At 40.8% G+C, this 27,029-nt stretch overlaps 1 protein-coding gene across 7 annotated transcripts in view; it reads left to right on the forward strand.

The window, feature by feature from the left end:
* The window catches only part of LOC121291467 (butyrophilin subfamily 3 member A3-like), a 303,402-nt gene that overhangs the window by 267,761 nt on the left and 8,612 nt on the right, over positions 1–27,029 (forward strand). For 5 of the 7 annotated variants that reach the window (XM_041212687.1, XM_041212686.1, XM_041212691.1 and 2 more), the window contains 4 exons: positions 9,211–9,330; positions 10,891–10,923; positions 17,990–18,016; positions 26,915–26,941. In XM_041212687.1, the coding sequence (XP_041068621.1) occupies positions 9,211–9,330; positions 10,891–10,923; positions 17,990–18,016; positions 26,915–26,941 (207 nt within the window). Of the gene's footprint in view, positions 1–9,210; positions 9,331–10,890; positions 10,924–17,989; positions 18,017–23,337; positions 23,394–26,914; positions 26,942–27,029 lie in introns of those variants that run through there. The other 2 variants (XM_041212692.1, XM_041212689.1) reach the window with 2 other exon arrangements.

Here is a 27,029-nt window from a genome sequence, read left to right on the forward strand (position 1 = left end):
TGATTAGTCAGGCTCTCTCCTTGAGATCTCAATACTTAGATTGTAGTTCTGGTTTCTCACCCCTGCAGTAAAGATCTCTGATGCATTTAATCTTTTATACCTTTTTCCAGGGGATGGATTTGGTTTACTATACTGACAAGCCAAACTATGAAGCTTCTTTGAAAAGCACAGTGCCTAATAATTTTCTACAACCTTTGGTTTAACCATGACTTTAATTCACGCGGAAAGCTATCCACCTTCCTTTCACCTTTCTCCAGAAATTTTCCATTTGTGAAGCCCCCTTCTGTCAATTTTCCAGGAAAAGATGCTTTGCTGGAACACTCTATGCTTCATCTTATCTCGATCCAAGGCCTAGCCTTCATAAACTAAAACTCTCTTGTTTCTTGCTGCTCTGTATTAACTGTTGTTTGTCTTGATAGCATTTGTTTCTCTTGGATATAACAGGGGACAATTAAATCTTAGAGCAAGTGGGGAAGGATTGAGAATAAATACAGTCAACGATAAAATTAGTTTCAAAAAGTAAGCTCAAAGGGAGTATAGACAGAAATTTGTCGGAACTTTGGAGAGATACTGAGGGGAAGGAAGAAAAGTTAAGAAAAAATAGAAAGGAAAAATGTGCTGTGGAACAGATAGAAGGGGAAAGAAAAGACTATAAAGTCCCTTTATACTCCCCCATTCAGTAGATTTTTGTAAACCTTAGAAACTGACCAACATGCTGCAGCAATTCTGCCTCTTGGGATGTGCAAACAACAAAGAAAAGAAATCTACATTATATCCAATCTACACAAAATGTATATGTTCTTTTCTCATTATCTAAGGAAATCATGCAACTTCTTGGAGAACAATGAGGGTCACGGTATGTATATCTAAATATGGAATGCATTTCAAATTGTGTTGGATCCAAAGGTACTAGTTGGAATAAACAAGTACATTGTAAATTATCAAGTTATGGGAAAGAAATCAGGGATGAAACTTGAGTTAATTTAAGGAGTTTTGCAGCAAAAGAAAGATCTTGAGTGGAAGCCTCCAATATGACATAATCACTTGTGCGAGGCCCTGTCAATGGTCTTGCGCCTGGGAAAATTCTGACTCTTGTGCAGAAAGCACTTTTCAATAATGAAATAAAGTCTGGAAAACATAACAGAGGAAGGCAAAGGTGAACGAATTGTCTGAACCTCTCAAACATAGTTTGCCAAGTAGTTTTTGTCTATCATTTCTCAATAACCAAGTACTATTCATGCCTAGTTGCCTTAAGATGGTTGCTGGCCTTCTTCTAGAATCAATGAACATCTTTGTAACTGTTTGGTAAAACTGATTGGCTTGTTTGGCCACTTTTGAGTGCAATTAAAAGTTAACCACATTGGTGCAGTACCAGAGTCACATGTAGGCCAGATCGGGAGGTTAGGTTTCCTTCATGAAAGGAAACTTGTCAAACAATTGTTTTTTTTAATGACATTCCGACCGCTGTTTTGTTTTGCTGTTGCTAACTTTTTAATTTCCAAATAATTTCTTCAAAAAACTGATAAGAATTTTAACATCAAATGAACAGAATTCAAATTTTTGCTGGGATTTGAACACAGACTATGAACATAGGAATTAGGAGCTGGAATAAGCCACTTGGCCCATTGAGCCTGCTATGCCATTCAACGACGTCATGGCTGAGCTGATTGTAACCTCAGCTCCGCATTCCCAACTACCCTTAATAAGCTTTCACAGCGCCCCCTCCCATCCCTTGCTTAGCAAGAATATATCTACCTCTGCCTTAAAAATATGCAAAGACTCTGCTTCCACCACCTTTTAAGGAAGAGAATTCCAAAGACTCACAGCCCTCTGAGAGAAAATAATTCTCCTCATATCTGTCCTGAATGGGCAATCCCTTAATTTTAAACAGTGACCCCTAGTACTAGATTATCCCACAAGAGGAATTATCTTCTTCACAGCAACCCTGTCAAGACCCCTCAAGATCTTATATGGAACAAAAGGGACAGTAACAATGTGGATACAAAAGTGGCTGAGGGATAGGAAACAGAGTAATGGTTAATAGGTATTTTTTGGGCTGGAAGAAGGTTTGTAGTGGAGTTCTCCAGGGGCCGGGTATGGGACCCTTGCTTTTCCTCAAATATATAAATGATCTAGATCTTGGGTGTGTATGGGACAATTTCAAAGTTTGCAGATGACACCAAACCTGGGAGAATTTGTAAACTGTGAGGAGGACAGTGTAGAACTTCAAAAGGACATTGACGCATTGGTGGAATGGGCAGATATAGGTGGCAGATAAAGTTCAATGCGGAGAAGTGTGAAATGGTACACTTTGGTACAAAGAACATGAAGAGACATTATAAAATAAAGGAGACTATTCTAAAGGGTGTGCAGGAGCAGAGAGTGTTTATGTCCATAAGTCGTTAAAAGGTGGCAAGACAGGTAGAGAGGGCTTGTTTCTAAAGCATACAATATTCTAGACTTCATTTGTAGGGGCATAGAGTGCAAGAGCAGGGAGGTAATGATGAACTTATACAGGACGTAACCAGGACTGGTTAGACCTCAGCTGGAGTATTGTGTACAGTTTTGGGGGCCACACTATAGAAAGGATGTGAACACATTGGAGAGAGCGCAGAAGTGGTTTACAAAAATGGCTCCAGGGAAACTTCAGTTATGATGAAAGATTGGAGAATTTGCGACTGTTTTCCTTGAAGAGGAGAACGCTAAGAGGAGAGTTGAAAGAAGTTTTCAAAATCATGATGGGCCTGGATAGAGTAGATAGGGAAAAACTGTTGCCACTCGTAAATGGACCAAGAACCAGAGGGCACAGTGTTAAAGTGTGTTGCAAAAGGAACAAATGCGAGGTGAGAAAAAACTTTTTCACACAGCGAGTAGTTAGGATTTGGAATGCACTGCCTGGAAGTGTGTTGGAGGCAGGTTCAAGTGAGGCATTCAAGAGGCATTGGATGATTATTTAAATAGAAACAATGCACAGGGTTACAGGGAAAAGGCAGGAACTTGGCACTGAGTTAAAATGCTCAAAGAGCCGGTGCAGGCATGATGGGCCGAATGACCTTCTACAGTGTAACAATTCTGTGATCCAATCAAGTCATCTCTTGCTTTTCTAAACTCCAGTGGATACAAGCCTAGCCTGTCCAACTTTTCCTCTTAAGACAACCCGCCCATTCCAGGTATTAGCCTGGTATACTTTCTCTGACCTGCTTCCAACGCATTTACATCCTTTCTTTAATAAGGTGACCAATACTTTACACAATACTCTAGATGAGGTCTCATCAATGCCCTGTATAACTGAAGCATAACCTCCCTAATTTTGAATTCAATTCTCCTTGCAATAAATTATAACATTCTTTTAACTTTCCTAATGACTTGCTGTGCCGTTTGCAATTCACACACTAGGACCCCTAGATCTGTCTACATCTCAAAGCTCTTCAATTCCTCACTATTTAGATAATATGCTTTTTTTTTTCCTGCCAAAATGGATAATTTCCCACTTTCCCACATTATACTCCAATTTCGAGGTCTTTGGCCACTCACTTAACCTATCTATATCCCTTTGTAGCCTCCTTGTGTCCTCTTCACATCTTACTATCCTACCTATCTTTGCTTCATTGGAAAATTTAGCAACCATACCTTCAGTCCTTTCATCCAAGTCATTGATATAAATTGTAAAAAGTTGAGGCCCCAGCACTGATCCCTATGGCACACCACTTATTACATCTTGGCAACCAGAAAAAGACCTATTTATGCCTACTCTCTGTTTCCTGTTAGCTAGCCAATCTTCTTTCCACGCCAATATGTTACCCCCTCCATCATGAGCTTTTACTTTTTACAATAACTTTTGAAATGGCAGTTTATCACATGCCGTCTGGAAATCTAAATACAGCACATCCACTGGTTCCCCTTTATTTACAGCATGTTACTTCTTCAAAGAACTCCAATAAATTGGTTAAACATGATTTCCCTTTCGCAATACCATGTTGACACTGCCTGATTACCCTGAATTTTTCCAAGTGCCCTGCTATAGCACTTTAATAATAGCTTCCAACATTTTCCCTATGACAGCCAACTGACCTAGTTTCCTGATTTTTGTCTCCCTCCCTTTTGAATAAAGGAGTTACATTTGTTCTTATTCAATTGAATGGAACCTTCCCCGAATCTAGGGAATTTTGGAAAATTAAAACCAACACATGAACTATCTCACTGGCCACTTCTTTTAAGACCCTGAGATGAGGTCCATCAAGGGATGATGCTTAGATTTTCTATTGTTGGAGATGGTCATTACCTGGCACTTGTATGGCATGAATGTCATTTGCCACTTGTCAGTCCAAGCTTAGATATTGTCCAGGTCTTGCTGCATTTGGACATGGACTGCTTCAGTATCTGAGGAGTCGCGAATGGTGCTGAACATTGGGCAATCATCAGCGAACATCCGCATTTCTGACCTTATGATGGAAGGCAGGACATTGATGAAGCAATTGAAGATGCTTGGGCCTGGGACACTACCCTGACGAACTCTTGCAGTAATGTCTTGGAACTGAGATGATTGACCTCCAGCAATCATAACCATCTTCATTTGTGCTAGTTTTGACTCCAACCAGCGGAGAACTTTCCCTGGATTCCCATTGACCCAAGTTTTGCTAGGGCTCGTTGATGCCACATTTGGTCAAATGCTACCCTGATATCAAGGGCAATCGCTCTCACCTCACCTCGCATCTGGAGTTCAGCTCTTTTGTCCATGTTTGGACCAAGGCTGTAATGAGGTCAGGAGCTGAGTGGCCGTGATGGAACAGAGACTGAGCATTAGTGAACAGGCTATTGCTAAGCAAGTGCCACTTGATAACACTGTTGATGACCCCTTCCATCACTTTACTGATGATGGAGAGTAGACTGATAGGGCGGTAATTGGCTGGGTTGGATTTGTCTTGTTGTTTGTGTACAGGCCATTTTCCAGATTGCTAGGTAGATGCCCCAGTATTGTAGCTGTACTGGAACAGCTTTGTTAGGGGGCAGAAGGTTCCACAGCACAAATCTTTAACACTATTGCCGGAATATTGTCACGTCCCATAGCCTTTGCAGTGTTCAGTGCCTTTGGCCATTTCTTGATTTCACGTGGAGTGAATCAAATTGGCTAAAGACTGACATCGGTGATGCTGGGGACCTCTGGAGGAGGCCGAGTTGGATCATCCACTCGGCACTTCTGGCTGAAGATTGTTGCAAATGCTTCAGCCTTATCTTTTGCACTAATGTGCTGAGCTCCCTCATCATTTAGGATGAGGACATTTGTGGAAATTCCGCCTCCAGTGAGTTGTTTATTCGTCCACTATCTTTCACGACTGGGTATGGGAGGACTGCAGAGCTTGTATCTGATCCGTTTGTTGTGGAATCGCATAGCTCTGTCTATCACTTGCTACTTATGCTGTTTGGCACGGAAGTAGGCCTGTGTTGTAGCTTCACCAACATGGCACCTCATTTTTAGGTATGCCTGGTGCTGCTCCTGTCATGCCCTCTTCATTGAACCAGAGTTGATCCCCTGCCTTGGTGATCATGGTAGAGTGCGGAATATGCCGGGCCATGAGGTTACAGATTGTGGTTGAGTAGAATTCTTCTGCTGCTGATGGCCCACAGCGCCTCATAGTTGCCCAATCTTGAGTTGCTAGATCTGTTCAAACTCTATCCCATTTAGCAAGGTAATAGTGCCACACAACATGATGGAGGGTATCTTCAATGTGAAGACGGGTTGTCGTCTCCACAAGGACTGTGTGGTTGTCACTCCTAGCAATACTGTCATGGACAGATGTATCTACAGCATGCAGGTTGGTGAGGATGAGGTCATGTATGGTTTTCTCTCTTGTTGGTACCCTCAGCACCTGCCACAGACCCAGTTTAGCAGCTATTCCCTTTAGGGCTCAGCCAGATCGGTCTATAGTTACTATCTTTAAATTTCTCTTTACTATCTGTCTTTATATTTCTGGCTAGCTTTCTCTCTTGCTCTAAATTTTCCTTCCTTATCAATCTTTTGGTCATTCTTTGCTGTGTTTTGTATTCTATCCCATCTCTGACCTGCCACCCTATCGTTGTGCAATGACATGCTTTTTCTTTAAGTCTGATACTACCTTTAATTTTTTTTAGTTCACCACGGATGGTAGGTCCTCTCCTTGGAATTTTTCTCTCACGCTGGAATGTATCTATTCTGCGTATTATAAAATATCCCTTTAAATGTCCGCCATTGTATCTCTATTAACCTATCTCTTCACTTAATTTGCCAGTTCACTTTAACTTTCTATGCTTTCATGCCTTCATAATTGCCCTCATTTAAGTTTAAAATACTAGCCTTGGAAGCACTGTCCCTCAAGCTGAATGTAAAATTCAATCTTATTATGGTCACTGTTACCTAGGAGGCCTTCACTTTGAGTTTATTAATTCATCCTATCTCGTTGCACAAAACCAGGTCTAGTATAGCCTGCCCTCTGGTTGGTGCCAGGGCATGCTGTTCTTAGAAACTATCCTGAAAACATTCAATGCATTCCTCATCTAGGCTACCTTTTGCCAATCTGATTTTTCCAGTCCATATGCAGATTAAAATCCCCCATGATTATTGCTGTACCTGTTTGACAAGCTCCTATTCTTTCTTCCTTAATTCCGTCCTACTGTATAGTTACTTTCAGGGGGCCTTGCCGTTATCATTTCTTATCTCTACCCAACCGTTTCTACAGCCTGGTTTCCTGAACTTAGGTCATCCCTCTCTAATGTGCTAATACCATCATTAATTAAGAGAGCCACCCCTCCACCTTTTCCAAGTGTCCTGTCCTTCCTAAGTGTCACGTACCCTTCAATATTCAGGTCCCAAGCTATGTCATCCTGCAGCCATGTCTGTGTAATGGCCATGAAATTGTACTTTAGTATTTCTATTTGTGCTCTCAGTTCATCTATTTTGTTTTGAATGTAATGTGCATTCAGATATAGCCTTTAATTTTATCTTTTTATTATCTTTGTAACCTTTAGCCTTATCTGCTGATTTACTCTTAGATTTGCACTCCCTGTAATTTCTGTCCCTTTCTGTCATGGTCTTTTTATCATTTCCCACATTAATACTTTTCTCTCTTGTCTTTTCTCTACCCTTTGATTTACCACATCTTCCCAAATTTGATCCCTTAACCCACTATTTAGTTTAAAACCCTCTGCACGTCCCTTGTTATGCTGCTGGCTAGAAGACTGGTCCCAACATGGTTCAGGTGTAGACCATCCCAATGGCACAGCCCCCTCTTTCTCCAGTACTGGTGCCAGTGCACAACAAACTGGAACCCATTTGCCTCATGCCAGTCTTTGAGCCAAGTATTCATCTCTCTAATTTTAGGTACCCTAGGCAAATTTGCATGTGGGTCAGGTAATAATCCAGACATTATTACCTCTTGAGGTTCTGCTTTTCAATTCAGTGCATAGCTCCTCATACTCTATGCAAAAGCACTTTCCTAGTTCTACCTAGGTCGCTGGTACCTACATGGACCACGAGAACTGGATCGTCCCCCTCCCCCAGTGCAAGTTGCTCTCTAGCCCTGAGCAGATATCCCGAACCCTGGCACCGGGCAGGCAACACGGCCGTCTGGAATATTGCTCTTTGGTGCAGACAACTGTGTCAATCCCCTTCACAATACTGTCCCCAGCTATCACTACATTCCTTTTGCTCCCCTCACTTGAATTGCTTCCAGTTCTATGGTCAATTTGTTCATCCGCTCTGCAGCCCCAGCTCTCATCCAGAAAAGCTGAGAGAATCTCAAACCCATTGGACAATTGCAAAGGCTGAGCCTCCTGCACTCTGGGTCCCCATACCCGTCTCACTCTTAGTCACACCCTTCTGTCCCTGACCACTGACCAAATCAGAAGACCCTATCCTAAGTGGTTTGACTGCCTCTTGGTACAAAGCATCCAGGTAACTTTCCCCCTCCCTAATGTTTTGCAGAGCCTGCAGCTCAGCCTCCAGCCCAATGACCCTGAGTTGAAGCTCCTTGAGTTGCAAATACTTACTGCAGACGCATTTGCCCTGGATCACACTGGCATCCAGGAGTTCCCACATACAGCCTTGAGACATCACCTGTCCTGCCATCCTTAATGTGTTTTAATTAATTACAGAATTATATTATTCACTTACTTATTTTCATTTTTTATATATATTTCATTAACTTTGCCACCAGGTCGTATAGTATTTTAAACTTGAGGACTGGAGCAGACCTTAACCACTTACGAGATACTCACCAAGCAGCTAGCTGATTCCCCAGTAGTAGAGTAATAACCAATTCCTACAGGGTGGAAAAGGTAGAACAAGCAAAAGGAAAGGAACACCTCCTTCCCCTCCTTACAGAACTCGCCCACTCACCAAGGCATTCAAACAAGAACAGCTATACACTCAGCTCCAAAGCTGCACTCACTTGCCAACCTTTCACAACATTTAAGTTCAGCCAATTAATTCCCTTATGTACCTTTTAATTCTGTAATTTAATGTTCATGTTTGAATGCCTTAGCTTTCAAAATCCTAATGGGGAGAAGGAGATGAAGGCTCACACAATTGGAAACTTGTCTGCTGCTGCGGAAATAAGGCCTGTGTTACTTTAACCCCCAGACCTCATTAATTTTCTGCCTTTGGAAAACCTATGCCTGTCGACTAGAATCCAGGTAGATCTGGGGAAAGGATTGGGGGTTGGGGGATATTCGGTATGGGAGGCCTAAATTTTCCTTGTGGGGCCTGGAGAGCAAATCGGCACTCTAGGCCCCACAAAGATAATGAAGACCTTTCAAGATCTCTTCACTTGTCTACCCTCTTCAAATAAACTTGGCTTCCCAATTTAAAATTACAGGCTGGGCCCAATAACACTCTAATCCATATGTTTAAAAGAAGCCAGTTTGGGGCAATGGATTAGCCATGCTTTGAGAAGTCTATATAAAAATCGTGGTTGGTGGGATCTGAGTTACTCGAGGACAGGTCAGTAATCTGAGTGGTTTTAACTGCCCATCTGCCTGGTGGAAACTCTTGTCTTTAACTCAGGGGCCATAAGCTTTCGACTCAAGGGCAATTAGGCATGGGCAATAAATACTGGCCTAACCAGCAATGCCCACATCCCATGAACGAATGTTTAAAAATTAGGCAATTTAAGAGAATGATTACTTTGGAATATGTTGCAGGTAATATCATATAATTCACTGCTGATTACTTTGCAGATGATTTCTTCCCGACTGTCTCAGGTTGGCTGGTGTTTTTATCTGTAATCCTCTGTCTTCTGATAGTAGCTTTTACTACTGGGATCGTTTGGATTGTGAAACAACTTAGAAACATCAAAGGTACGGTCTCAATTCAGTGGTGCCAATGGTAAATACAGATTCAACAAAAATGTGGAAACTGAACTAGGTTTTTTTCTATTATACATGTGTGTCCTTGTAAATGTAATAATTCAGCCGTTATAATTTTGGCCTGGATGGGAGGAGAAGGGGCTGTTCTAATGAAATCAATGGCATATCGAAGAAATCTTTTGTTCAGGGGTCTTCTTGTTTTTAATTTTTCTTATGTGTAAAAAAAAAAATTGTGTTTCATTTTATTCTTCCACCTTTCACCCAGTCGTCCCTAGAACTAAATCCATTACACAGTATCACACCATTTTTGATTGACAAAGGGTCTAGGGGTAGACAGAAACGTGGAGTTGAGGCAGTGAGATCGGCTTTGATCTTATCAAATGGTGTAGCAGGCTCCAGGGACTGAATGGCCTACTCCTGTTCCTAATTTGTATGTTCATATGGACCACATGAATTGTAAGTTTCTGGCTAAATCCAGACTAACCCATTCATGACTAACCACAGACCGCTCTGGGTACAGATGAGTTGAAACAAGCCCAAAAGATTTATTAAGATACTTCACGTTAAGTACCAAGTGCTTAACAAAGGCAGAGATATACAGTCAGTTCAGTTGAACATAGGTCTGCAGGGCTCTGATGGATAGTGGTACGTGTGTCTTCACTGTTGACTGATGATCTCTGATTTCTCTTCAGTTGGTGTACACTGATGCCTTGAAGCATCTCACTTTTATCCTTTTCAGGGTGCTCAAGCCATTGATTAGATCTGGGTTACATCATTGTTCCGCCTTGATCATATGATGGCTCACTGATCTAACCTGATTAAATTATAGTTATATTAATCAAACTAACCTGATTGACCTGGTCTAATGTTACAATCTCTTTATCTTTTATCCCACAGACACTCACAGGCTTTCCTGTTCCTCTTAGCACTTCTTGCAAAAGATGCCAGAGGTCACAATTCTGCATAGAATTTCAATGCATTTCCAAATTCTAAACTTTTTACAAGATATGTAACCACATTTGCTTTTCCAAGGCATCGATACATATACTTAGACCATTAATTCTTTTCTCAACATATTGCCTTGTTTATAACATGTGTTGAGGTTTAAGGAACCACTGTACTATGTAATTAGTATTTCAGCAGAAGGGCAGACCATGTTTAAGTTTGCCAAAGCTTGTTTAATTACTTCTGCCCTTATTACAACTTGCTTAACCACATTATTTAACAACCACAATTGGTTTCACTACATCATTTAACAATTACATCATGACATTTTGCAGACAAGATGAACAGTCATACTTTGCCTGCTGAATTAACAATCAGTTTGTAACATTATTAAAGTTCACCTAAATGTAGAGAATTTATGTCTATCATTTAAACAGCTAAAGTTGAAAGAACATGATGCATGGTGCTCTGGAGGAAGTGCTAGTGATGACTTTTTCAAATGGGAATAAATCCCATTTATTCATGTTAGTAGTAAGTGAAAGATTGTCTAATTGAATGTCTCATTTTTAATATTAACTGAAACTTATGTTGATTGGATTTTTTCAGAACTCCAACATGACAAGACTATTAAACAATTCGGTAAGAGTTTAACATTGAAATATTCATAATACAGCAGAAGGCTTGGGTGTTTAGATATGCAGATGGCACAGCTATACTTCTAAATAATGGCTATTAAACTGACTGTATAATATTATTTTGTGCCTAATTCCCCAACCGAGCAGTACCTTTGCATACTTTTCCAGTGTTTGATATAAATATATTGCTACAAAAAACAGCTTACAAAAAACTTTTAAAAATAGATGAATAACTTCTAGTTAGCTAAAATACTCCAATATATACCTCTTGCATATTAGGACGTTAATACTGACAGTTACCACTATGCACCTCATTTATATATTCAACTGCTGTACCAGTGTGACAGCTCCATTTCCCACACAACTAATCTTTTTGACCATTTTGATTTGCATTGATAATATAATGGGCACATACTACTGTACAACCATATCCATTAGAAACAATATTGACTTGCAGAAGCTAATTTCATTTGGCAGGAAGAGAATCTCTAACCTTACGGTGTGATACATCCTCACTCATCCATCACCATCAAGAGGGGTAACAATAAAAAGCTAGTCTTAGTAATAATGACCAGATTGTTGTAAAAACCTGTCTGGTTCACTAATGTGCATCAGGTAAATCTCTGGTCTTTGCCAAAAAGGTAGTTGATTCTTAAATTCCTTCTCCAATGGCCGAGTAAGGGACTCATTTTTTTTTAATATTCACGAATGGGATGTGGGCTTTGCTGGCTAGGCCAGCATTTATTGGCCATCCCTAATTGCCTTTGAGAAGGTCTTGATGAGCTACCTTCATGAACCACTGCAGTTGCTGTGGTGTAAGTACACCCATAGTGCTGTTAAGGAGGGAGTTCTAGGATTTTGACCCTGCAACAGTAAAGGAATGGCAATATATTTCCAAGTCAGGATGGTGAGTGGCTTGGAGGGAAACTTCCCATGAATCTGCTGCCCTTAGCCTTTCAGATGGTAGTGGTCATGGATTTGGAAGCTGCTGCCAATGGAGCCTTGGTGAGTTTCTGCAGTGCATCTTATAGATGGTACACATTGCTGCCACTGTTTGTTGGTGGTGGAGGGAGTGAATGTTTGTGGAAGGGAAAAGCAAACGGGCTGCTTTGTCCTAGGTGGTATCAAGCTTCTTGAGTGTTGTGGGAGCTGCACTCACCCAGGCAAGTGAAGAGTATCCCATCACACTCCTGACTTGTGCCTTGTAGATAGTGGACAGACTTTGTGGAGTCAGGAGGTGAGTTACTCGCTGCAGGATTCCTAGTCTCTACCTGCTTTTGTAGCTGCAGTATTTATATGGCTAGTCCAGTTCCGTTTCTGGTCAATGGTAACATCCAGGATGCTGATAGTGGGGGTTTCAGAGATGTTAATGCCATTGGATGTCAAGGAGCAATGGTTAGATTCTCTATTGTTGGAGATGGTTTCTGCCTGGCACTTTTGTGGCGCAAATGCTACTTGCCACTTGTCAACCCAAGCCAGGGTATTGTCCAGGCCTTGCTGCATTTGGACATGGACTGCTTGTTGTATTAAATGGCCATGGAAAAGACGAATAGGAAAACTGGATGGACCACCTGGCATTGACCTAGACATCAGAAACAACAGAGGCACACCCTGGACAGTCAACCCAGCAAAATCCTCATTAACAGGTTGACTGTCACACTCACCAAAACATACCTTCCAGCAATGTTCCAGCAACCTCCATCATTACTCCCGCATATATCCTGTCCCTATGTCAGGCCAGGTCCAGCACAGGTGGTGACAGAGTGATTTATATTTGGGAGGGACTAGCCATGGGACAACATTGACTCCAGAATGCATGAAGTCTCATTGCATCAGAGCAAACACGAGCAAGATTTCCACTTACTACCGTCCCTCATTAATGAATCACTGATGAATCAGTGCTCCTCATATTGAACATTACTTGTTAAAAACACTGAGGCTAGCAAAGGCACAGAATGCATACTGGATGAGGGACTTCAATGTCCATCACCAATTGAGGCTCAGTGGCACAAATACTGACCGAGCTGGCCAAGTCCTGAAGGACAAAAACAGAAAATGCTGGAAGTATTCAGCAGGTCTGAGAAGACCTATGGAGAGAGAAACAGAGCTAATATTTTGAGTCAAATATGACTTCTTCAAAACTGAATATATCCTGAAGAACATATCGACCAGACTGGGTCTGTGGCAGATGGTGAGAGAACCAACACAACAGGAAAATCAACATGACCGTGTCTTCAATAATCTACTTGTCACAGATGCATCTGTATGTGATAGTATTGGTAGAAGTGACCATAATGCAGATCTTATAGAATCAAAATCCTACTTTCATACTGGGAAGATGTTGTGTGACACTAACATGTGCTAAATGGGATCAATTTAGAACAGATCTAGCAGCTCAAATATTGGCTTTGATGAGGTGCTGTGGGCCATCAGCTGCAGCAGAATTGTATACAGCCACAATGTGTAACATTGTCAGGCATATTCCTCATTTTATCATTACCATCAAGCAAGGGATCAATCTTGGTTCAGAAAAGAGTAGGAGAGCATGCCAGGAGCAGCACTAGGCATATCTAAAAATTAGGTGGCAACCTAGTGAAGCTACAACACAGGACCACTTGCATGCTAAACAGAGGAAGCAGCATGCTACTGACAGAACTAAGCTATCTCACAACCAACAGATTAAATCAAAGCTCTGTAGATAAACAACTAACTGGAGGAGGAGTCTCCACAAATATTCCCATCCTCAGTGATGGAGGGGAGCCCAACACATCTGTGCAAAAGGCAAGACAAGCATTTTCAATAATTTTTAGCCATAAGTGCCAAGAGGACGATCCATCCCGGCCTCCTGCTGAGGTCCCCAGCATCCCGTTTAGCACATGACGCCAGTCTTCAGCTAATTCGATTCACTTCACGTGATATCAAGAAATGGCTGAAGGCACTGGATACTGAAAAGGCTATGGACCCTGAAAACATAACAGCAATGGTACTGAACACTTGTGTTCCAGAACTTGCAGCGCCCCTAGCCAAGCAGTTCCAGTACAGCTATAACATTGACATCTACCCAGCAATGTGGAAAATTGCCCAGGTATGTTATCTCTCTAAAAAAACAACAATCTGATCAAGCCAATCATCACCCCTCAGTCTACTCTTAATCATCAGCAAAATGATGGAAGGTGTCAACGACAGTGCTTTCAAGTGGCATTTACCCACTCGCCGTTCACTGATGCTCAGTTTAGGTTCCACCAGAGCCACTTGGCTCCTGACCTCATTACAACCTGGGCCAAAACACATACAAAAGAGCTGAAGAGGTGAGGGAAGAATGACTGCCCTTGACCTCAAGACCTCCACCACCTTCTGAGGCAGAGAGTTCCAAAGTCGCACAACGTTCTGAGAGAAAAGAATTCTCTTCATTTCTGTCCTAAAAGGGCGATGCCTAATTTTAAAACACTGCCCCCTAGATCTGGATTCACCCACAAGAGGAAGCATCCTTTCGATATCCACATTGTCAAAGCTGTTCAGATCTTGTACACTTCAATCAAATCACCCCTCACTCTTCTAAACTCCAGTGGAAACAAGCCCAGTCTGTCCAACCTTTCCTCATAAGGCAACCCACTCATTCCAGGTATCAATCTAGTAAACCTCCTTTGAACTGCCTCCAATGCATTTACATCCTTCCTTAAATAAGGAGACCAAAACCACACATAGTTTTTGAGGTGCCGTCTCACCAATGCCCTGCATAACTGAAGCATAACATCCTTATTTTTATGTTCAATCCCTCTTGTAATAAAGGATAGTATTCCATTAGCCTCCTTAATTACTCGCTGTACTCCCATACTAACTTTTTGTGACTCATGCTGGAACACTTAGATCACTCTGCACCTCAGAATTATGCAGCCGTTCTCCATTTAAGTAATACTCTGCTTTTTTTGTTCTTCAAGCCAAAGTGAACAACTTCACATTTTCCCACATTAAACTCCATTTACCAGACGTTTGCCCACTCACTCAATCTGTCTATTTACATTTGCAACCGCTTCATTCCTCTTCACAACATACTTTCCTACCTATCTTTGTGGCATCTGCAAATTTAGCTACCATGTCTTCACTCCCCTCATCTAAGACAATGATGCAAATTGTAAAAGGTTGAGGTCCCAGTACAGACCCCTGTGGGACTCCACTCGTCACATCCTGCAAATCAGAAAAAGACCCATTTATGCATACTCTCTGCTTTCTGCCAACCAACCAATGTTCTACCATCGAGTCCCCTACACCAGGCACTTTTACTTTCCGTAATAATCTTTGACGTGGCACCTTATCAAATGCCTTCTGGAAATCCAAGTACAGGATGTTTACAGGCTCCGCTTTATCCAGTGCTCATGTTACTCCTTCAAAAAACTCCAATAATTTATTTAAACATGATTTTCCTATCACAAAACTATGCTGACTCTTCCCAATTGCCTTGAGCTGTTCTAAGTGCCCAGCAATAACCTCCTTAATGATCAAATCGAATAACTTCCCCACGACAAACATCAAGCTAACTGACATATAGTTTCATGTTTTCTGCCTCCCTCCCTTCTTGAATAGAGGGGTTATATTTTCTACTTTCCAATCTGAAGGATCCATTCCAGAATCTAGCAAATTTTAGAAAATTAACACCAACAGATTGACTACTTCATTAGCCATCACTTTTAAGATCCTAAGATGTAGTCCATCGGGACCCAGAGACTTGCTAGCCCGCAGCTTCAACAATTTTCTCATGACTATTTCCCAAAGTGATTTCAATTTCACTAAGTTCCTTTCTCCAGTTCACCTCTTGATTTGTAGCTATTACTGGAATGTTTTTTGTATCCTCTATAATGAACACAGAAGCAAAATATTTGTTCATTTCTTCCACCATTTCCTTATGATCTACTATTAACTCTCCACTGTCACTCTCTATAGGACCAACGCTCACTTTACTTACTCTTTTCCTTTTTAAGTACCTGTAGAAACTCTTGCTTTCCATTTTTATATTTCTAGCTAGCTCCCTCTCATACTCTAGTTTCTTTCTCCTGATTAGCCTTTTCGTTATTTGCTGCCATTCTTTATATTCTGTTAAATCATCTGCCCTGCCACTCACCTTTGCGGAGCTGTACACTTTTTCCTTAAGTTTGATGCTTTCCTTAACTGCTTTAGTTAACCACGGATACTGGGTCCTCCCCTTAGAATTTTTCTCTCACGTAGGAATGTACTTATTCTGAAAACTCTGAAATATCCCCTTAAATGCCTGCCACTGCTTCTCTATTGATCTATCCTCTAGCTTAGTTTCCCAGTTCACTTCAGCTAGCTCAGCTTTCATCCCAACATAGAGACCCTTATTTAAGTCTAAGATGCTACTCTTAGACCCACTCTTCTCCCTTTCAAACTGGATGTAAAATTCAATCATTTTTTGGTCATTGCTACCTAGGGGTGCCTTTATTCTAAGGTCATTAATTAACCCTGTCATGTTACACAATATCAAATCTAATATAACCTGCTCTCTGGTTGGTTCCAGAACATGCTGCTGTAAGAAACTATCTCAAAAGCATTCTAAGAACTCCTCATCCAGGCTACTATTGCCAATCTGATTTTTCCAGTTTATGCGTCGATTAAAATCACCCATGATTATTACCATCCCTTTATCACAAGCACACAATATTTTCTCTTGAATACTTTGTCCTACACTGGCTACTGTTAGGGGGTCTATAGACCATTCCCACTAATGACTTTTTCCCCCTACTATCTTCCTCACCTCCACCCAAACCAATTCTACATCCTGATCTCCTGAACCAAGTTCATCTTTAACTATTGCACCAATACCCTCTTTGATTAACAGTGCTACCCCTCCACCTTTAGCTAGCTTCCTATTCTTCTTGAATGTCATGTACCCCCAATATTAAGGACCCAATCTTTGTTGTTCTGCAGCCACATGTCTGTAATTGCTATCAGATCATATTTGTTGACTTTGGTGTGGGCCATCAATTCATTTACTTTGTTATGAATGCTTCATGCATCCAGATAGAGAGCCTTCAGTTTTGTCTTTTTGTTACCTTTGTAACAGCAAGTCTTGACTGTTGACGTATTCTTAGGTTTTTTTTTTCTCTCTGTCCTTTCCTTCCATTCTCTGACCCTCATTTTTCATATTACTATTTTGCTCTCCTGCCTTGACTCTACACCTTGAATTACTACCTCTACCCAAGCTTGAACCCTTACCCCTCTTGCAGCTAAACTTGCAGTGGGGGGGAAGGGAAAAAATGACAGGGCCCCTGTGGTCAGTGTTAGTCAGTGAACCTTGATGTCATTTGAATGAATAGCAAGCTGATGTTTTTTGTCTCAGCTCAAATATGAACAAAGAGCACATGAGCAAAACACAACGGGGTTACCCAGGGAAATGTAGCATCTCAGCATATATCCGACGGTAGTGGGTTATTGTTGCTACTTGCTTACAAAGTCAGTTACTGAAACAGGGACAATGTAGAAAGAGAAAACATCTCTGATAGGTTTTATAATTGAGGGTTTTATTAAAAAAATACCTTTAATGACTTCAGGATGTCACAAATTATTTTACAAAGCAGGTGTTTCTGAAGGGCTGTTATTGTTGAATTGTGAGAAATGCAGCAGTTAATTTGTGCGCAGCAAGGTCCACAAACAGCAATAATATTAATAAGGAATATTGCAGTGATGTTGGCTGAGGGACAAATGTTCACCGGGACAGCACTCCCTGCTCTTCTTCAAAATCGTGCCATGGGATCTTTTACGTCCACCTGAGAGGTCGGACTGGACTGGGTATAATGTCTTAACTGAAAGCTGGCACCTCCAACTGTGCAGCACTCCCTCAGTACTGCACTTGGAGTGTCAGCCTGGATTATGTGGTCAAGCCTTTGGAAAGTGATCCACAACCTTCTGAGTCAGGTGAGAGAAATACAAGGTTAACATCCAGATACTAAAGTTTCAATGTTCAGACTATTTCAGATACGGAGAATGTGTCAATATTTTAATGTTTGTGACAATCAGATTAATGAAGTGTGTTTATAATTTTATTTTTTGTTTTTTAGATCAGTGGAAATCTGTTAGTGATTCAGGTATGAGACGCTTTTTTACCTAAACCACGCAGTATGTTATCTACTGAGCATGTTACAGCATTATTTGTATTCGCCCATGTATCTGCTGCGTTAACAACACTTGTAATCTGATGAAAGATAGAGAGTCATAATTTGCTGTAAGAGAACATTGTTAAAATTCCCATGTGCCCTTCAGCTCAAATATTATTCACCCACAAAATTGTTGAAGGTGCTAATGGATAATGGCAAAGCGAGGGAACCAGCATTTGAGACCTGAGTGAACTGTGGAGTAAACAAACAGTCCTTAACCTGTGAGATTTAAGGATTAGGAAATTTACTCAGGAAAGACTGAGAAGGAGGGTAAATCGAAGGAGAGGAATTCAATTTTAATTGTATACAGAAAATAATGGAGAAAAAACATTGGATTAACACAAAGAGAAAAAAAGAGACAGAAAGAACAATAAAAGTCATTTGAAGATTTCACATTTTAAAAATCTCCTTGAAAAGTTGAAGACCTGAAGGAATGAAATTCTTTACTTGTAATAGTTAATTTTCACTGCTAGAAAGGTTGCTGGTAGTCATCAACAGTTTTCACACTGTTTAAAGAATACTTGCACTAATGCAAAGACAAAGCCCTCTGTGACAATTTTAATGGGAAAGTCCAATAGAGAAGGTTAAGGGCAGATTTCGAAGTCTTGAGTAAATAAGAAGAACCTTTCTGCACCAGCATGAGAAGTCATCAAAGGACACATTTAAAATAATCAAAAAAAAACCAGAGGAGAGATGAGACATTTTTTTAACACCATGAGTTATGATCTGGAATATATTGCCTGAAATGATGGTAGAAGCAGGTTCAACAGAAATTTTCAAAGGGGAACTGATTATATACTTGAAACAGGGAAATTTGAAAGGCTACAGGGTAAGAGTGGGGGATTGGGACATTGGATAACTCCTTCAAAGAGCCAGCACTGTAATGATAGGCAGAATGGCCTCCTTCTGTGCTCTAACATTTTATTAAATGTTTCTTTCTCACAATCTATATTCTGAAGACATTGAAGATTTTACAGTGAAGGCATTTTTACATATTCACAATTAGTGTTAATAATTCAACCTTTTCTTCAACCTGTATTTGTGTTTTGTCTTCGTACATGTATGTGGGAAATATAAAAGCAAAATACTGTGGAGAGGTGACATTTTGAGTCCATATGACTCTTCTTTCGAACTCCCACCCATCCCTGACCTTCTATCTTGCTTCATCCCCCCTTAAACAGTATAAAATCCATCACATTTCTACTTCTCTTTAGCTCTGAAGAAGTCATAAAGACCCGAAACGTTAACTCGATTTCTCTCTCCACCGCTGCTGCCAGACCTGCTGAGCTTTTCCAGCATTTTCTATTTTTATGTGGGAAATGTCCCTGGCAAGGAGAGGCAGGTTTAGGTGCCTACAGTCAGTTAAATGCCCTAAAAGTGAGGTTGGATTAGGATCCTGAGCTTGTCCAAGTTTCATTCAGCTGGGTTTGTAGGCAAGCAAGGAACCCCTATGCTGTTGGTGGATAAGTCTTTTACCATAGACGGCTTCCTAATTGGTTGACAGGGAGCCCACCATCCATTTGAGGACAGCAGGCCGGACTCCTGATGCTGCAAGCCCAATTATCGGGCGGGCAGATCTGAAGCCTCAGCAGCACCACTGTGAGAGGTGGTCACTGTTGAGAAATGCAGGAGACCTCGGGAACTATGTGAAATTAAAAAAAATTAAAGGGGCCGAGGGCAGGTTGTAGTGCCTTCCCTATTCATAGCCCCTCCTTTGGCCCAAGAGGCCTTGCCCCTCCTAGACTACAGCTGGGAGGCCTTCCCCATTTACCTGGTGGCCTCCCCATGCAGTGTAGGGCCGTTGCCAATGGTCCTGTAAAATTCTTCAGTTATGTTAATGGGCCGCCCGCCTCCTGTCTGTATTCGTTCACAGCATCAGTAAAATGCCCTGATAGCAGGATCTCATCGGGGAGCCAATCCGGCAAGTCTTCCTGTGATTTTACCACCCCTGTGTTAAACTCTTGACAACCAGTTGTGAAGGAGGAGACCAGAAGCCAATCTTTACTCAATTTTAAATCTGTTTGCAAAGTGAGACATTACAAATGTGTAGCTGCTAATCTTACTACCCAACACCAGTGTCAATAATTGTCTATTTATGTGTGTTCAAGTACTTATCCAGTAAACGCCCCATCTGTAAATGCTTGATCTTAATTTATACAATTAACAGATTTCCTGTTTTCTTTAAATGAAACTTAACAATTAATGCTTAGAAACAATATTTTGAAACAAATCGAAGAAGAAAGAAAAAATGACTTTCCATTTTCTATATAAAACATTGCATTCCAAGATGCCCCTCTTCTTCATACAAGCATTTTGTTTTGTGAAACAATCAGATAATTGATGACTTACAGCAACCCTATTTGATCTTGGAGGTTTTCTTTCTCTGTAATATTGGTTTCACTCTAGCCAGGTCGATCCTTACATCTTTATTTCACTTACACTTTTTGTAGAATGTATATAATACCACAAGGAATGAACATCCATGTAACACTCAATGGGAAAACTGTTTTTAGTATGTGTCTTGTATAGAATTTCCCCTAAAATATTAGACAATTAGAATCCTGAGTTAACAGCCACCATCTTTATAGGGGAAAATGTGCTGCAGGGTGAATGCACGGTCACCATCTTTATAGGGAACAATGTGCAGCAGGGCACATGTTTGGTCATTCTGGGCCAGGGGACAGGAGGAGGGGGACTTCAGTGAAACTTCTATCATCAGGGAATATGGAGAGCTTGGCCAAAATCTACAAAAGTACATGAAAAAATAACAGTTTTACAAAGTACTTTATAACTCAGATTTTCATATTTACTATATAATGTTCAATAATAGAATTTTATTTATATACTGCATGTTACTATGCTGCTTTATTGCTATTTTGTTTTTGTTGGCATCTGATCACATTAATTTTTAAATGTTAAAATGAGGTCACATTGGAAAATAGTTTGGGAAGCACTGGTCTAAAGGTAATGAAAGCATTAATGAGGGTTTCAGCAGCAAATGAGCTGAGACAGGGGTGAAGAAAGATAGAAGTTAGCACTCTTGGTGATTGCATGATTATGTAGTCAGAAGCTCATCTTGGGGTCAAATGTGACACTTAGGTAGTGAACAGATTGGCTTAATTCCAGACTCTTGCAGGGCAGAGGGATGGAGTCAGTGGTTAGGGAAAGGAATTTAGTTGATAAATAATAATAGTAAATAAATAAATAAATAAATAGCAGTTGAACTTTTTTTAACTGTTTCCTTGCCTAACAGATTTCCCTCTTTAAAATAAATCACACAAGAAAAAAGTAATAGCAAACCTCAGTATATTTTTTTCATTCAATAGATTGACCTTATTCCCCTCTTTTAAAAAACATTTATAGATATGTCCACACAAAAGAAGTGTTTTTTCTTAAAGAGAAAGATGTCCCTCTTTGAGGATCTCTAGTAACTTGTTGAAGCTCGCTCCTCTTTTGGTGTAACTGCTATCAATCCATTTGATCTTGGCAATCTCCTTATCCTCAAGCATCTGTTTTAAGCTTGCCATGTCAATTCACAATCTCCTCTCATTAACGCACTTCATAGAGTGAACATTTTCCCAAAGTGACTTATTATCTATAAAACATTCGATAGGTACCGTTCCTGAATACCCTTTTCCATTTCTAACTTCTGCCAGTATCTTTGATATAAAAAAATGCCACCTCAACAAGGGCGAGAGTCTCCTCTGCTAACGTACATTTTACATCTCTTCGTATCTTTAGATTCCCATGCCAAAGGGCAATATTTCCCTTTCCCCTCCCCTATGAGAAAAATTATAAATCCTCCCGCACTTGAAAATCCATCACAGATTTGCATGAGACACATCATTGAACACAATCAGTTTCATTTTTCTAACGTGACCCAAAGATGGGAATTTCAAAATACACTGCTCCATTTTTAATTGTTACAATGTTTGGTTTGCCCGAATGATTTCTTCAACTTTGGGATTGTTCATTTTGGTGCTCAATTCCAAAACATCAAAACTGACGTCTGGCCTTCTTTGTTTGCCTAGCCAAATGAGTTGCCCAATTAGACTTCTGAGTTCCTCTTTTTCAGTTTCAGAAGTTGCCCTATTTTTCTGGGAGCCCTTACCATGACTAATTGCAATGGGATTGATGTTCTCCAAATAGGATTGCTGATGTAAAAGGACATGTGATCCGCTCTGCCTGATTTCCAATCCAATGTACTTAAATACACCAGAAACTTGACTTCTAATTTTTAACTCTGTCCCGAGCCCATTAATGACAACTGTTTCAAATTTGCTACTACCACCCCACAAAAAATCATCTACATGCATCATAAAGATGCCTGCAAGCTTCCCTCCATGGTGCCAATAAAATATTGCCGGGTCTGCTTCCAACTGAAGGCAGCCCATCTGACCCCACTGAGAAATGCCAAACTCTGGAGGCATCATTCACACCGTATATGCATTTATTTAGCTTCCAGAGAGTCCCTTCTGCATTTGGTGCCTCTTTTTGGTGGATGGAGCAAAACTTCTCTTTGAAGTTGGTGTCGCTGCAAAGAGGCAGCTTTATTGTCAATGGATTTACATTCCCAAGCATCTGTAGCTAATAGAATAAAAAAGATGTTTAGCATAACTTTCCCAGCCATAGGCGAATCTACTCTTATATTCCAGTCACCCAATTTTTCTTCCAAAGCTTGTGCTACTAGCCTGGCTTTAGCTTTATAAGCCCCATCAGGAAGCACCTTTTACATGCATATCCATCGATAAGACAGAGCTGCTTGTCCCCTATTTGGCACCTCTATATTTACCCCAAATTCTTTCCAACTATGTAGTTCTTGCTGTTTTGTATCCTTTATTAACTTATCGTCTAATTTGCTTGAAGCTACTAAGACTTTACGATCACATGGGCTTCTGCTCCTTGTAGCGTTACCAGTCTGTGCCATATTTCTTGACCTTGTTAAGAAATGCCCTCCACTATCCTGCCTTCTATCACCCTCCACATTTTTACTGGTTGATCTCCTTCCCCCATTTATAGATGTTCTTTTAACAGTTTGCGATCTCTTCCTAGAGGCGTGTTCACTCCCGGACCCACTCTCTGAACTGATACTGCGTTTCCGATCCTTCCATTTTTGTTTCCAATCCATAGGTTTAATCACTTGTGCTTTATTGACTGTTTATGGAAATGGAAAAGGCTATTCAGTAACGGTTCCTATTGAATATTTTATAGATAATAAATCACATTTAACCAGTTTTTATATTTTCCAGCAGTCTTCCCTGCCTTCCCTACAATAATCGCATCCTGCCATTGACTGGCATCTTCTGGCAAGTATGTAACTTTAGTGCCAGCTTTCAGCAGTTGTCCTCCTCGACAAATTGCATCATCTTCTTTGTCCAAATTACTGTCTCCATCTTCAGATACTCTGTCAACTTCAGCTGCCTGGTCCTCTCAATCATGCAACATATGGGTATGGGAAGTACATGGTTCCTCGTCCCTTCCTACAACACTTTCCGAACCTGCAAATTTATAGTCTGCGCCAGCTAATCGTGTTGAGTGTACCCAAAGAGTCTGGTTCCCATGTTGTAAAATGACTGTTTTACCATCTTTACCTATAATGTTTCCCAGGACTTTCCACACATTAAGTCTTTCTCTTTCATAGTATACCATGTCTCCCTGATTGAAAGTAGTTTCTGATGGATGTACACTGTGTCTTAGAGCTCGCCGAATTCTTTTGGAAACTTCGGCTTTAAGGAATGCTCTTCTACCTGCGTGTAGAGCATTTAAATGCTCAGAAAAGGCAGAGCTAATCATAGTTCCCTCCCAAGCTGGGGATATCATTCAGGACTGAAGGAATTTTTGGAATTCTACCAAAAACCAACAGATATGGACTATAGCCCCCAACCATCGGTGGTGAATTTTTGGCATGGACAGCCCATGCTAGAGCTGATGTTGATTTTCAGCTTGGTCTATCCGCCAATATTTTACATCTCATCAAAAACCGCGTGATTCTTTTCACACATTCTGTTACTAAAGGGGTTTTCAGCTGCAGTATTCATTATTATTATATTCATGTTTTCACACATACTCCAGAACTCGTCATTAGCAAATTTCCCCCCATTATTAGTGAGGAATTTCGCTGGTGGTCCCAATCCCTATCCACTTCTCCATTTACTGATCCACAATTATTTTCTTATCTTTGTCCCACACCTTTAAATCCATCACCACAACTTCATTGAAATCCCTCGCTAAAGGTAGACTCACTACTGGCTGTGACGGTGTCCTTCTGTATTTCTTTCATATTTGACATCTATCGCTTATCTACTCTACAAGTTTAGCATACTTTCACTTCCTTATTCCTGCAGCCCTTAGCAAAAGTTTTAATCTTTGTGAAGAAGGGTGGGCAGACTGCTGTTGCAATTTTAACACAATTTGCGTTTTGTCTTCCAAATTCTTATCCCCTGACGCTAATAACACTTCTTTAATCTCCTTAGTAGATATGTTAGGTTTCAATAAAGGAATACAGTAGTGTCCAGATTGCATGAATTGTAAATCCACAGGTTTTCCAAATACAGTGGCCTTGACATTTTCCGTCCAGCTTCATTTGCGCTTTCTTCATCGATGTTCTGCTCAACAGTAATGATATTTCGCTGGACACTACATCTATGTTGATGAAATGATTGACTCCAGCTATCTTACAGGGAATCACTATCCTTTTTAAAGATTTCAGGGTGTTATCATCTCCAAATCTAAAACTAGTGAAACTCAAATTCTTTAACCTTATTCCGGTCCCTGTCATTTAAGGAGTCCAGGTAGCATTTTAGCCAGTCTGTTTTACAGACTGTAGTCGTGCATCTGCTATCTAGCGCTGCACAGTTGAAGGATTCTGCCACCAATACATCCATCGTTATGGTCAATATCTCCATCTTCTTCTGAATCTTCTGTTAATGTTTAATTTTGAACACCTTGTTATATCATTTAGGACAATTCATTACATAATGGTATTTTGAATCACATCTAAAACACCGATTAACCACACCCTCGGCGTTTCTTGGGTTCAGTTTTTTGTCGTAAATCCTTAATTCTTTTCTCCTATCATAATTATCCAAGGTGTTTCTGTCCCCATTGTTTCTAGTTACAAATCTCCTGTCGTACTGACACCTGCGTCCTGTTTCTAAGCAATCTTGCCATATGTTAACATTGTATCTTCCATTTTTTGTCTTACCGTCAAATGGCTCATTTGCGCCACGAACGCTGCCAGAAAGGAATGTTTTCCGATGAATTTTTTTTTAGAGCTTCTGACATCTCTTCTAGCGGTGTGTGTACAGATAGCCCTAGTGGGGGTGGGGTGGGGGGAAGGGATTGAAATAGGCTAAAAGGTAGAGATAAAACAATGGATGGAAATACACTTAAAAATAATGGAAATAGGTGTGAAAAGAAAAATCTGTATAAGTTATTGGAAAAGAACAAAAAGGAGGGGGAAAATCGGAAAGGGGGTTGGGATGGAGGAGAGAGTTCATGATCTAAAAGTGTTGAACTTAATATTCATCCGGAAGGCTGTAAAGTGCCTAGTCGGAAGATGAGGTGCTGTTCCTCCAGTTTGCGTTGAGCTTCACTGGAATAATGCAGCAAACCAAGGACGGACATGTGGGCATGAGAGCAGGGTGGAGTGTTAAAATGGCAAGCTATCTGTACCTTGCTCGTCCTGCTTTCTACCCTTAATTAGCACATTCCTTTAGATAATATCACCACCTTCAACACCTCTTTGTCCTTTTGTCTGTGACATCTTTTGGTTATCTCCACCTATCACTGGCCCTTTATCCAGCTCTACTTGTCCCACCCACCCCCTCCCCACCCACCCCCACCCCCTTAAACCAACTTATATTTCACCTCTCTTCTATTTTTACTTAGTTCTGTTGAAGGGTCATTCAGACTCGAAAGGTTAACTGTGCTCCTATCCGCAGATGCTGCTAGACCTGCTGAGTTTTTCCAGGTATTTTTGTTTTTGTTTTGGATTTCCAGCATCCGCAGTTTTTTGCTCTTATCTCTTCCTTCTGTTCTTGGGACCTCACTGCCTTTCCTCAGACCCTGCAGCAGCACCTCCAGGAAAGAGTGAGAATGTTGAGGAATTCTTACTGATGCCAGAATCGCTTTAGAAATCCTTCTTTTGACAAAGTGCATCAACCCACCCACACTCTCTGATTGGCCAGGGAACCCAAAAGATGTGTTGCCATTGTTGAGATTCTAGGATTTTGACCCAGGAACAATGAAGGAACGGTGATATAGTTCCAATTCAGGATGTTGTGTGCCAGGTGGTGGTGTTTCAAGTGTCTGCTGCCCTAGTCCTTCTGGTGGTAGAGGTTGTGAGTTTGGAAGGTGCTGTCAAAGGAAGCTTGGCAAGTTGATGCAGTGCATCATGTAAATTCTACACACTGCTGTCACTGCATTGGTGGTAGATGGGGTTCTGATCAAGTGGACGACTGATTTGTCTCGGGTGGAGTCAAGTTTCTTGAGTATTGTCGGAGCCACACTCGTTCAGGCAACAAGAAAGTATTCCATCACGCTCCTGACTTGGACAGGCTTTGGGGAGCCAGTAGGATGCAAAAAGCATCTGCCACAAATACCGTGAAATTTTGAAATTGCTTTGAAAAGGGCGAGAGACCCAGTGTGACAAGGTGATGCTCCAAACTCCTCTCTTGCCCACCCAGACAGTGGATTTGCATTTCCAGCATTTAGGAGCTCATGTCTTCCAAATCACAGTCAGCAGTTAAAAATGCACATGAATGTTTTTCTCTGGAATTGTTTGTGTTCTGATTTCTCCAGTTTTATTGTTTTTTGTTCTGTTTTCAGATTGGAAGAATATATTTGTGTGTGCAGGTAAGATTCACAAGTTATTGTAATGAACATTTATATTAATTTGATTACAACTGACTGGAGGAACAGCACCTCATCTTCTGATTAGGCA

Source organism: Carcharodon carcharias, chromosome 19, assembly GCF_017639515.1.
Source record: "Carcharodon carcharias isolate sCarCar2 chromosome 19, sCarCar2.pri, whole genome shotgun sequence".
Lineage (NCBI taxonomy): Eukaryota > Metazoa > Chordata > Chondrichthyes > Lamniformes > Lamnidae > Carcharodon > Carcharodon carcharias.